Source organism: Spea bombifrons, chromosome 2 (assembly GCF_027358695.1).
Source record: "Spea bombifrons isolate aSpeBom1 chromosome 2, aSpeBom1.2.pri, whole genome shotgun sequence".
In the NCBI taxonomy this organism is placed as follows: domain Eukaryota; kingdom Metazoa; phylum Chordata; class Amphibia; order Anura; family Pelobatidae; genus Spea; species Spea bombifrons.
Window position 1 is genome coordinate 78,825,796 of NC_071088.1, and position 13,124 is coordinate 78,838,919.

The 13,124-nt window shown below is 41.0% G+C and overlaps 1 protein-coding gene and 4 non-coding genes across 5 annotated transcripts; all 5 read right to left on the reverse strand.

Moving 5' to 3' along the window:
• Positions 1–1,432: 1,432 nt before the first annotated feature.
• Positions 1,433–10,164, reverse strand: CCT6A (chaperonin containing TCP1 subunit 6A). Its single transcript, XM_053454896.1, has 14 exons — positions 9,912–10,164; positions 9,046–9,109; positions 8,096–8,230; positions 7,446–7,619; positions 6,844–6,947; positions 6,268–6,378; positions 5,794–5,953; positions 5,344–5,426; positions 4,495–4,591; positions 3,946–4,093; positions 3,647–3,780; positions 2,598–2,700; positions 2,052–2,124; positions 1,433–1,735 (listed from the first exon to the last, which is right to left on the reverse strand). Exons 1-14 carry the CDS (start codon positions 10,046–10,048, stop codon positions 1,663–1,665), a joined length of 1,596 nt encoding a protein of 531 aa, XP_053310871.1. The 5' UTR covers positions 10,049–10,164; the 3' UTR covers positions 1,433–1,662.
• Positions 2,294–2,431, reverse strand: LOC128476049 (small nucleolar RNA SNORA22). Its single transcript, XR_008347076.1, has one exon. It is a non-coding gene; the product is annotated as a small nucleolar RNA SNORA22 (small nucleolar RNA).
• Positions 2,974–3,108, reverse strand: LOC128476048 (small nucleolar RNA SNORA22). The gene has a single exon (XR_008347075.1). It is a non-coding gene; the product is annotated as a small nucleolar RNA SNORA22 (small nucleolar RNA).
• Positions 6,469–6,596, reverse strand: LOC128476041 (small nucleolar RNA SNORA15). Its single transcript, XR_008347069.1, has one exon. It is a non-coding gene; the product is annotated as a small nucleolar RNA SNORA15 (small nucleolar RNA).
• LOC128476042 (small nucleolar RNA SNORA15) lies at positions 8,684–8,815 on the reverse strand. The gene has a single exon (XR_008347070.1). It is a non-coding gene; the product is annotated as a small nucleolar RNA SNORA15 (small nucleolar RNA).
• Positions 10,165–13,124: the final 2,960 nt, after the last annotated feature.

The window sequence follows — 13,124 nt, forward strand, 5'->3', positions numbered from 1 at the left end:
TAGTTTCCAGTTGAGCATATCGGTGGGATTTGGAAAATAGGCGGTTAACGAAAGACATTCACATGCCTGTTGTCACACTGGCGTATTGACAGCAGTAAAGGAAGTGTGAGTAGAGGAAGCATGTGGCACACTTGGAGGACAACTGTTATCTATTCTGTTAACACGCTCAGTTTAACGGAAGAAAAACAAAACATTAAATTGTGTTACCTAAGCTATACATGCGAAAAAACTATATGAGTGTGCGTGAAAGGTAGAATGGTTATACCGTGTATTAAATATAACTAAAATGCATTCTACATAATGGTGTAAAGTATTACAATGCAGCATACAACCCTGAGGAACGAGGGAAGCTATGGCAGCCTAAATCGACTGGCAACTGCCATAGCGGAGCAATGAGAACTACAGATTATCTGTCTATCCTTATCTTCTGAACAGGTGCATAGATGGAAACTCAGAGCACTTTTCCAGACCTGAGATAAAGCATCCAGGGTCACTGGTTAAGCTTTTGGCCAAACTGAAGAATGGAACACCTCCCCATTCAGGCCTCATCTCCCCAGTAGGACTTCATGAGGGCCGAGCGCTGAGGAACATTGACTTCCACACAAGCTGCAGATTTTTAGTCAGAGGTGAATACCACTGTCGTTAGACTGAACCCTGACATTACCGCATTTGCTCTGGAAAAAACCTCGTCTTATAAATCGAGCAAATACGGTATGTTGATGAAGCAGACTTCCCCAATACAACAGAGCCGTCCACGTTGCCAAGGGCTCTGGATCATGTATATAGATCCAGGTCTTTTGCAGATGACCTTCTACTCTGGGAGGACCTTCCTTGAAGAGTAGATCCATAACCTAACTAGCATGTGTGGATGGAACTCGGCGCATGTAGTTTGACGCTATTTATGCATTTCTCTATTATCTTTTATTTACATAGTGACAAAAGTTTACGCAGCACTTATTACATATATTCAAGGGGTATGACAAGACGAGGATTGACAGACTAACCGATACATTAGGTGGAGAACCCTGCTCGCAAGCTGACAATCTTAAGGTTTTCTAGACAGAAAACACCCTGAAGCTCCTCTCAACATGACCACAGTTGCCAAGCTGAGAGAGTTGGAAAATGGCAGCTTTCCAGCTACTGCAATGACTTTAAAGGTTGACCTTCAATACATTAAATAACACAAATCTTCCATTAATTTAGGTGCTGCATCACATACACTGTACAGTAAGAAGTTGACCATATGCCAATTTCTAGTGCTTTATTAACTGGGCAAATATGCCCAAGTCTCTCCAACCATTGCAGCGGTAAGGATGCCCATGTGACTTGGCAATAGAGATGAACTTAATAAAAACTCCGCTCATTATAAAAGTTTCATTATACTCATTGATCTCAACATTACACAATAATAAGTTAAACCATTGACACAAGGTAATTGAAGAGCTGATTTTATTTCGTACAAAGACCGCAGAGTCAACTTGTACACTTCAGTGCCATAAAAAAAAGAAAGAAAAAATAAATACATTCTGAACATTGGGTCAATCAGGATTCAATAGGTGCTATCGTTTAACAGTTTTAAGTGACACATTTTTACTGGATCTGCACGTTCAGTAAATTGAAGGAAGCAGCCGAATGCGTTGAAGATATCCAGCATTCAGACGTTTATCCTTTAAGAGAAGACATTCCTGCTCTCATGATTTCATCCACTAGGAGGATATTGCTTGCGATTACAGTGCTGGAAGGAAACAAAAAAACAAAACACCTTTAAGGATCTAAAAACTAGAAGAGCTTACAACCACCATGTCTAAATTTTCCCAGGTGGCCCCCTCAGGTCTACTTAAGCCAGTCAATGGAGGAGAAAAAAAAAAGTTCACTTTATCTCCAATTACTACCAAAGCTCTACAAACATTTGGGAATTTCCATTCCAATGTTACAAGCAGCAGTTTGAGGCACTGTCTTTAGCCAGGTTAAGTCAACAAAAATATTCTACTGAAAAAGCCACAAACTGGAGGGATCACATATAAAAATGCAAGAGAAGTTCTAAGTATTACCAGGAATGGAGGAGCTGCTTTTTAACACTGTAGTTGTCCCAGACACCTGCTTCTGCTGAAACCATTGGTTCACCTTGGGGGGGGAAAAAAAAAAAAAAAAAAAAAAAAAAAAAAAAAATCGGTGTTAGACAAATATCGCCTTTCTAGCATTTAACACACATTAGAAATCTAAGCAATGCCTAATGTGATTTTATCTTATAATATCCACGTAACTGCTGCCTAAAGAGCTTCAAGGTTCCATGTGTTGTACTGTTCTTCTGAATACGTGTAGAAGAAAAATTGTATCTTCCAACGCAGAGGAAAAAGGACAGACATTCTTTTAGCACAGATTTAAAGCCCAACAAAGCCGACCAGGCAATCTTGGGGTGTTCTCTGTGCACAAAATCACCTAACCAACTTTGGGCAGAATGACTAAAGTAATAATATATATCTAAAAGTGCTTTTTAAGTAGAAAACAGTACATAGAAACAGTGGGCATCCACACAATGGTTCTACTTATATTACAGTTTAAAATGTTTCACACTGTATCAACTCCAAATATGTTACCTGTGTTGAGGTCCACACCCACAAGCTGACCTGATTCAGCATATTCAGTCTGAAGTTTTACCAATGTCTCCTGAGCGTCATAACCAGAGTTTTGGGCTAGAACCTAAAAAACAAAACCAAAGAAATGAATGTTTCCCCCTTCTCTCGGATCACACAATTGCTTCCTGCACAGACAAACTTCCATGCCCAGTGATACTTCAAGTATCGCCGGACCACGGCTGCATATTAAAGTACAATAGGGCTGACAAGGACCCTAAAACATCCCTTTAAAAAATGCTTCTCTTACTTCCCCCTGTATTGGATATATGTACATGGGCAGGTGTAACTACTGTTCTCCCATAGAGGCTGGGGGGTCCCCGGTGCAAATAAGTTTACACAATGTACTGTTCTTCTGAATACGTGGAGGAGGATAAGACCCCATCTCGACGCAGAGGAAAAAGGACAGACATCAATTTAGCACAGGATTAAAGCCAAGGGGGCTACGTAGCACACTTGGGTGTTCCCTGTGCAGCTCAGCTCCTTGTGAGGGCTTAGAACTGGCTGAAATAAAGTTTAAACTCATGGCACGATATAAAAGACAAATAAGTGTTTTAAAAGTGATGTTTGAAGACAACACTACTAATACAATGTTTTGACTACAAAATGCCAGAGAAGACTAGCCATTCCCAATGACAGATTCAGCTCAGAGTTCGGGCAAGTGTTTATTTACTTAAAAAAGTTAAAAGGAAGATTATGGTAGGCATTGTGAAGGGCCAAGCTCGGTGATTATTTGTGGCAATGAACAGCCTGACCCTGCATAATGCATAGATAATGTTAGATATGTCATGTCACCACTTAAACCACGCATTTTGCAGGGAAAACCTCTGCCAACAGCCCTTCATAACGCAGTGGGGGGTATCAAAAAGTTTTAACCTAGCATGATAATATGATAGCGTGAATAAACCTTCGGCCGCACCCCAGTGAACATGCCTAGGTCACTCTAAACTAGCTTAAACAAAGACATTCTAATAAATTTACATACACCAAATAAGTCATGCTTATATTCATACCTTGGGAATGATGAGGAGAGCATCAGCAAACGCCTGCACACCAAGCTGGGCTCTGCCTTTCACACTGGGCTTGTGCTTCATAAGAGCATCAGCGATGGCCATTTCTAGCGCCCCAGCACCGGGTACCACACAGCCTTTTACAAAGAACAAAGTGAGTTTACCCCAAGCCTTTTGTGTGGTTAGAACAAAGTTTAACGAAGACTATTTAGGACACGAAGGGAGTAAGTTTACAAGATTACCCGCACTTTGTGTATACGACAGCGAACACAGATTTATAAGTGTAATGTAAGCACTCTCACCGTCTTCAATGGCATTTTTGACAGCTCTCAGCCCATCTCTTATGGCGTCTTTGATCTGGGTTAGCGTGTGCTTATTTGGCCCCTTGACGAGCAGTGTCACAGAGCGTGGGATGTCACACTCCTCTACGAAAGTGAACTTTTCTTCACCCTAGACCAGACAACAGGGAGGAGAAGTTAGCGTAATAATATCTAACCAATATAATCGGGACAAATCACATCCGCCAGCTTCCAAAATGTTCCCAGAGCGCTGAACTACAGTCAAGATTGTAAGCAGGCCCTCTCCATCTAACGGATAGATTTGCCTTAGTCTGTTAATAATAGTCTTTCATAGCCCTTGAATATATGTGTTGTAAGAAGCGTTGTGTAAATTGTTGGAACTATGTTAATAAAAACAACAATATTCATCATCCAATCCTAAACGTCAGCGCGTATTGGGCAAGACCAGCACCAACGAAGACTGCAGTCTGGCTACATTCACATGTTACTGTGTATTTTCATGACAAAGCCAAAAAGTTTACTAAATCAGAATACAAATATGTAGCCATTTACCATTGTGTATTCATATACAAGGCCAGCATGTCCTAAGCATTCAGGAGTGAGATCATCCACAGAATTCATGGCATTGCCACCACATGCCAGAGTCAACCTGGGGACAACAAATCCTTGTTAGATACATATACATATTATATACATAGATACATACACACATAAATAGGTACTTGTGAATTATCCGTGCGCCACGTAGTGTATTTTGTATACACGTAGACCACCATAAAGGAAATCACAGTGCGGCAGAATGGGGCATTTTCATAGATACTGTTCTATATGGCATTAAACCTCATTCAATGTAGTAATTCAGAGATTACTACATTGTCACTCTATTAAAAAAACAGACAATGACATGTTCCCCATGAAAATTCTAAGACATTTGTGGATATAGGATTAGCATTTATACGTATAGGGAAGTTGGTTGATCACGTATGGGATTTATGAATAATAAAGATATGTACGTGTAAAGCATGTGCCATTCATCGGACGGCTGTTGCATATGAAGTATGGCCCCCTGTAACATGCATATTCAAAAAAAGGACAAGGTATTTATACGAAGGGAGGAGAAAGGAGGAAGCCCATCAGCGGCGAAACCCCACGCAACTGGAGCCTTGTCATCTCCCGGCACGCAAAGCAGGGCGGAATAGTACGGCTCACCAGATGTGTTAATTTTCATTAAAGCCTTTGGTCGCTTAGATGCTCAGATGGTCAGTTCCCTGGCAATAGCCAACTTCTATAACATACATGGGCATTGGGTGTCCGGATAATACCCAAGTACCAAGGAAAGCATTTATCAAACAGTTCATTCAACAAGAGAAGCGATTATGAACAAAGCAAAAAAGAACCAACCTTTCCATATTTCTTCTCTTTGCTCTACGAAGTGCTACAATTCCTTCCTTAGCAAGGGCATCCAAAGAATATGGGTCAATTCCCTAAAACACAAACTACTCATTAATGTCTTGTACACGTAACTCTGCAACCTCTTTTTATGTTCTAATAAAGTGTCAAGTTGAAACATTTTCCTGAATCTTTTAAACAATTTTATGAAAAATATATATTCATAATTTCACCTGGTTACGTACAAGTAAAAACTTCACTAGATTATATGTTGAAACACCACTCGTACCCCACTGTCCAACATATTAAAACAGTGTAGGGATACTGAAGAATTATCAGAGGAATAGACATTCATTTAGCAAAGGAAATCACTGAAGCACACATTAGCATTCCCCATGCAGATCACTAAAGCACAATATAAAGAGGTCAATTATAAAACGTCTAGAACTACCAGAAACGTACCTTTTGATTTATCACAACAAATCCTTTGCCAGTATCTCCACAGACCTTTTGCTTCAGGGCAATGATTTTATTTACCCTCTCTTCAATAAACTTCCGCTCAGCTTTAACCAGTTTTTCACGCTCATCTGCGCTTTTGTAGAAGAATCCGGAATTCACTTCTCTGAAAATATACATTTAAAGTGAAGGTTAAGGTATATTCACATCTAAACTGTAAGGTTTCCATGCAGTGATGGATTTACCTCGGGTGTTGCCCTAGGGGGTGACCCAGGGTGGCATCCTTATGCAACCCCCCCCGGCTAACTCTAATGCTAAACAGTTCAGAAACAATGATATACAGGGGCCAGATAAAATAGACATACTACAGTTCAATTTCAGATACTTAAGGTAGACTCAATGTTTTTTATAATAAATGTAATAGCATTTTCTTGCATATTATATATATAGACAAATTATAATAAAAAACCCCAAACATACGTCTTTTCATATTCCAAGGAAACATTACAGGTGAGGATGAAGGCATCTTCCACTCTCTTCTTCATATCTGGATGACGAGCTCCATGATCAAGGACAAGCCCTCTGATCAACCTGATGGGGACAGGAGATTGTAGCTCTTAATGAAAGAAAACTGGGAGCAGGTAGAGATGGATGTTTTCAGACATGAATACAATGTGTTAAATGTGTACGCCACTGTGCTGCCTACATGCCAAAACACAAATAGGTCATCAAAAGCACAGTTGAGATTCACTTTAGCATGGTGTCTGACTGCAGTAACTACAGCAAGGTAACGCAGAATTCATCCATGCACCAGAAAAGAAGAATGCATACCAACCACAGCAAGATAATAAAACACTACACATCTGTTATAGTTCCAATAATCTTGAATATTTAATCACAGTTACAGTTTAAGGATTCCTTGCTGCTACAAAACCTTGTTTGCCATAAGCACCACTAAACATTTTTTTTCCTTTAGTTATATGAAAGAATTCCTCTGATTTAATTAACTTTACCAAACTGCACACACAGTTTATCATGCATACTAATGCTACTCACTTGGTGTCACTTTCTGTTTTATGTTTCATCTCCATAATTTCAACCATGTACAAGTCAACAGGCTCATTTGGCTGCCTGATGGCCAAAATAGAGTCCACAACAGCCTGAAACGCAAAAAGATGTGAACATTATTCATATAAAAGTTATATGGAAATAGGAATTTGGATTCCTATATAATTAAAATACACAAGATTACTGTATTTGCTCGAACATAAAATGAGTTTTGTTTCCAGAGCAAATGAGGTCTGACTATAAGACTAAAAACTAAATCCCCCACAGAGCTACAGTGAACCTGAATCCTCCTATCTGTCAGCCAGTGCACGTGGACACCTCTGCTGCTACCGGCACTTCCGCCGGGGCTTCTATGACAGAGCGTCATCATGACATGACCATCCTGTGCTCCATCATAGAAGCCCCAGCAGAAGTGGCGGAGGGGTCTATGTGCATCACGAAGACGTTAACTGGCTGTCCTTAGACACCAGGGAGCCTGAAGCACGAGAGGCAAGTCAGGAGGGGATGGCAGAGTGGCTGTTAGTTTGTTATGATCTCTTCAACCATGTTTTAACTCTACAGCTTGCATATATAAAAAATAATGAACTCACCTCTGTTAAGACATCAGCTAGTTCAGCATGAACCTTGGTGCACAGTGATGTCCGTGCCACATTGATTAGGGTCTCCCGGTCCATTTCCTTGGACACTTTCAACTGATCCAAGACTTCAAGCGCTTTGCCCTTTGCAGCTTCAAAGCCTTCAGTCACAATTCTTGGATGAAGACCCTACGGAAAATATATGTACTTATATTAAACACATTTAAAATGCATTATGAGGGGACATTAAACAGCCTGGCTGGGCCTTTATAATGCATAGGATATAACGGATACTGGCACATGACTGGGTGTGTGTGTGTGGGTGGGTGTGTGTGTGTAAAATAACATAATATAAATATGAAAGAACAAACCCTAGAGCTTCTTGTGCAACATAGTGCGACTGCATAACAAACAACCGCCAAGATTACATTTACAAAATCTCACAGATTAATGTTATGGAGGGTCTAATTATCCCTTCTTGAGTGAATAGTTCACTGGAGTGCCCTTCATAACACAGCTAATTCAGCAACTAGAAATGTTTAAGAGGTAAACACCGGGAGCCTTGTCAACGCCACTTTATGGCAACAGCGGCGTAACAAAAACTACTCCTATAACAACTTCATTGTACTTTCAGTAAAGACGCAAGACTCTGGAACCCAGCATACCTCTGAAATGTATAGATCTGCTTGTTTCAGCAGCTCCCCGATGATCAGGACGTTGGAGGTTGTGCCATCACCGGTGATATCATCTTGCGCAGTGGCTACTTTAGCAATCAGGGATGCTGTTGGGTGCTGAATTTGCTGAAAAGCAAAACAGGGTAATATTAAAACAAAACAAAAAAAACGAAGACAGATGGACATACCTAGGAGTGAACGATTTCATTCAGGCCCAGGATGCACCAAGGATGACATCCAAGGCTGACATCCAAGGCTGACATCCAAGGCTAAATAGATTACTGATGCTGTATTTTTCAGCAAGCATCAAACTGACAACTAGTTCTATATAATGCGTCTCCAGTAAAACAGCCATGAGAGAACAGATTCAATGAAACAGGGTCCTAAGGAAGAAGATGCCACGAAAAACCACCCATGTTTCTGGGATATCATCACACGGCTGTAGCTGGACACAAACATTTCAGAAGGCACTGGTCAAATGGTCTCTTTTTTTTAACTCACTTTGATAAATATCGCTGAAAGAAGGAAGACTACAAGTGTATACTGTGTGCACTGCGCACATTTGTTTGCTTTGAGTAGCAGTGTATGCAAATGCACTTTTTGACGACATTCAATGAACAAACGTCATTAAAACGAGCACATGCAAGAAATAGTTTAGCATGGTGTCTGACTGCAGTCGCTACCGCAAGCCAACGCAGAATTCATCCATGCAGACTCAGCAATTGATCCCTACTACAAACCCAACAAGTCACTTTTTATTAGAATAAAATAAAGTCTAAACCAGATTTTGCCTTGGCAACAACTATGTGATGAAGCATCAATGTTCTAAAAATAAGTGTTATTTATACTACTGGTTGTGGAAGGCTTCAGACTGGATAACCCAGTTTAAGCTTAGAGGTAAAATCCCCCCCCCCCCCCCCCGATACATAGGACACACTTACCATTTCATGAAGCAACACATTGCCATCTTTGGTCAGCTTGATGTCTCCAGCACCAGACACCAGCCTATAGAGCACAAAAAAAAAAAAAAGGAGAAAGAAAACGATTTAATGTGCAATTCTAAGAGCTTTATAAGCCCGGCACACAGATCTGAAACCCATTGAAACCATGGACTCAACAATGAAACACCGGTATCTTTCTATGCAAATACTTTACGGCTGACAAACACCCAGCTAGTGATATCGGCGCTAACCCCGGACTAAAACTTCAGTTTATATTACATTTTTTTTTGTAAATCCCAAATGATCCATATGCGCCCGCTGCAATCGGACACTAAATACTGCGTTTATCCTCTTCATATCTTAAAATGTCATAAGACTAGCCCCGTAGCATGTATAAATTGCATTTCTATTTTTGGGTAGCAGCTCAAAAAATACCCTCAAGCAGGGACAAGAAATATTAACCCTTTGGCGATCCAGAAGCAGCAGCCAATAGTGAATTCTCACCGAGACTGGCAAACACACTAACCCGGTATAGCGTGTGGATCAGAGCAATGATCTTACGTTTTTATCTGATGGGCGTCACTCGGCCTTATCTTGATTCCCACAAATAATACAAAAAACGTAACAATAAGTTAAGTTTTAAAGGACATGCGGACACCCGGTAAGGGGGGGTATTAACCAGGCCTGTCATCCTTAAGCATAGCGGGGCTTTAGAACGCGGTATAACGTTAAGCCTACATGGGTATTAAAACGGGCGCCGCTTCAGGGAGCTGACAATGCCCAATATAACGACCCCCAGCCCGTCCGTCACCCATTATATCTTACATCCCCAACAAGGCAGTAACGGCGGTCTGTCAGAGGCTCACATTTTCATGGTGCCCTTAGGCCCGAGGTTGGTCCGCAGCACATCCTGAAGTCCACGTGCGGCGCTGATATTAACGGCAAGAGCGGCATGGGCTCGGGCCACCTCGGCTTTGGGGTTAAGTGCTTTTACGGCCGACATTGCGTTGCAGAAGAACAGACCGAAGGGGAGGGAAAACACCGGCGCTTGTACGACACAATGAATCAGCTAGCGGCTTCCCCTACCACGCCGCGCCGTGCAAGAAAGTAGGGCCGGCTCTTCCAGAACAATCTAACTGCTCGGCAGGGCCAGCTTTACCAACGTCGAACCCGATTGGCTGCGGAATGGGAGTCTGCCGTTTCATTGGAAGGGCATTTGTGTCGCGTTCTCGCGCGAGTTCAACGCGAGACCGCTGTAACTGTTAAGAAAAAAACGTCAGTTAGTGTATTAGTAACCAGAGGAGGCGGCGGGGCGAGGCGAGGCAGTGGCGGGGATGTGTGAAATGCATTGATTCCTATGCCTTCGTGTACAGAAACATTCTATATTATATATATATATATATATATATATATATATATATATATATATATATATATAATCTCACATATTGTTTCGTAACGTTAATTTTAGGTTCATGATTTCAAAGTGACTCTTCCATGACAGGAATAGGCACGGATATGTTTAATGGTGGATGTTTTCTAAAGTAACTGGACACAGAAGACACTATTATTTTTTCCCAATTAAAACAATGCTAAATAAAATTAGTTAATAAAAGTATGTAAATTAATCAACAATCTATACTAGGATCACTATTATAGCAATAGCGTATAAAATAGACAGAAAGCATACGAAAGTGACAAACAGACTTGTGCATTCGGATTCGTATGAATTGCAAATGTATTTTGGTAAATTGAGCATGTCATACAAAGTCCTAAAAATGAGGCCAGCCCCCCACGAACGGGCATTTCCGCTTCTTCAGATTTAATGTTCTCTCTGCTATCTTCGTCCACGTCTCGGTGGGCATAACCTGCCAAATTTGCAGCGCAGGGTAGAGGATGTCATGAAACATGCCATCATTTTGCCCTAACTCGGAGCAATTTGGCGGCACTTTTGGCGACATCCTCTCCCCTATCCGCCAGTTGGGGGTTCAAGGGCAAAATGACACCACTTTCAGTGATGTCCTCTCCTCCCTTTGGAGGATCGGGGAGAAGTTACCAGATGCACCCCAAGTTATTAAAAGAGCTTGGGGGTGTACTAGCAAAACCGTTAACTGATATATTTAACGAATCATTGGTAACGGGAGTTGTCCCGGGGGATTGGAAAGTAGCGAATGTTGTGCCCATTCACAAAAAAGGCAGTAGGGAGGAGTCGGGCTACTACAGGCCAGTTAGTCTTACATCTGTGGGGAAATTATTGGAAACTATGTTAAGGGAAAGGATTGTTGAACATCTGAAGTCACATGGGCTTCAAGATCAAAAACAACAAGGGTTTTCCTCAGGAGGATCATGCCAAACGAATCTTATTGATTTTTTTGATTGGGTGACTAAAGTAATTGATCAAGGTGGTGCAGTAGACATTGCGTATCTGGATTTCAGTAAGGCCTTTGGCACTGTGCCACATAGAAGACATAAATAAACTGCAATCTCTGGGTTTAGATCCCAATATTGTTGAATGGATTAGGTGTGGCTGAGTGACAGACAACAGAGGGTTGTAGTCAATGGCGTATATTCAGAACAAGGTCTTGTTACCAGCGGGATACCTCAGGGATCTGTACTTGGACCCATTCTCTTTAATGTTTTTATTAGTGATATCGCAGATGGTCTTGATGGAAAGGTATGTTTATTTGCTGACGACACAAAAATTTGCAACAGGGTTGATGTTCCTGGAGGAAGAAGCCAAATGGCAAACGATCTAGGTAAGCTGGAAAAATGATCAGAGCTGTGGCAATTGGCATTAAATGTGGATAAATGCAAAGTAATGCACCTGGGGCATAAAAACCCAAGGGCAGAGTATAGAATATTTGATACTGTCCTAACCTCAACGTGTCAGGAAAGGGATTTAGGGGTAATTATTTCTGAGGATTTAAAGGTAGGCAGACAATGCAGTAGAGCAGCAGGTAATGCTAGCAGAATGCTTGGTTGTATAGCAAGAAGTATTAGCAGTAGAAAGAGAGAAGTGCTCATGCTGTTGTACAGATCACTGGTGAGACCTCACTTGGAGTATTGTGTCCAGTACTGGAGACCGGATCTCCAGAAGGATATAGAAATGTTGGAGAAAGTTCAGAGAAAGGCTACTAAAATGGTTTATGGATTACAAGATAAACCTTACCAGGACAGGTTAAAGGATCTTAACCTATATAGCCTGGAAGAAAGACGTGGCAGGGGGGATATGAGAAACATTTAAATACTTAAAGGGAATCAATAAGGTAAAGGAAGATAGTTTATTTAAAAGGAGAAATACTACCACAACAAGAGGACATAGCCATAAGCTAGAGGGGCAAAGGTTTAATGGTAACATCAGAAAATAGCTTTACGGAAAGGGTAGTGGACGCATGGAATAGCCTTCCAGCAGAATGTAGGTAGATGTTAATACAGTAAAGGCATTTAAGCAAGCATGGGATAGGCATAAGGCCAAGCTAGATATAGGATAAGGGCAATTACTAAAGGAAAGTACTCAGAGGTTGGGCAGACTGGATGGGCCTACTGGTTATTATCTGCCGTCACTTTCTATGTTTCTAAGTTTCTGCTAGGTTATATCCGTTGAGATGCGGACGAAGATAAAAGAGAAAATGAAGAACAAGATGCAGAAGTGGTTGGCAGAGAAGAAATTTAGAGAAAGATTTAGAGAGAGTGAATGTGGGCACCAGACAACAAATTTTCGGCTAAACGAAATGGTCACGTTATGAAATTCCTTGCCCGAGAACAAATGGGCCAAAAATTAAACAAAAAAAAATTGTCCAAATCGTTTTTGGCCCATTTGCACCTACTGAAAAGCATTTTGTCTTTTTGCTGAAATAAGATATGTAGCGATAGGTAAGCAAACAAGTAGTTTTACGTGCAGTTATTATAAAACTGGCAGATCTTTTTTTAAGCCCTTCATGCCCTTATAGATGTACAGGTACATCCATAAAAAGGTAGCAAGGTGACGTTTAGGACATACCTGTACGTATTTACCATTGAGTAGCGTACTTGACCATCTTCTTGTTATTTGATTCAGTTCTTTTTTTGTATCCACAATT

Coding starts and splice junctions, on each gene's coding strand:
- CCT6A (XM_053454896.1), bottom strand. CDS start 10,048: ATGTCGGCCGTAAAAGCACTTAACCCCAAAGCCGAGGTGGCCCGAGCC. Junction 4,592..5,343: donor AAGAGAAGAAATATGGAAAG/GTTGGTTCTTTT, acceptor TGTTGTCCCCAG/GTTGACTCTGGCATGTGGTG. Junction 3,781..3,945: donor CAAAAATGCCATTGAAGACG/GTGAGAGTGCTT, acceptor TCTTTGTAAAAG/GCTGTGTGGTACCCGGTGCT.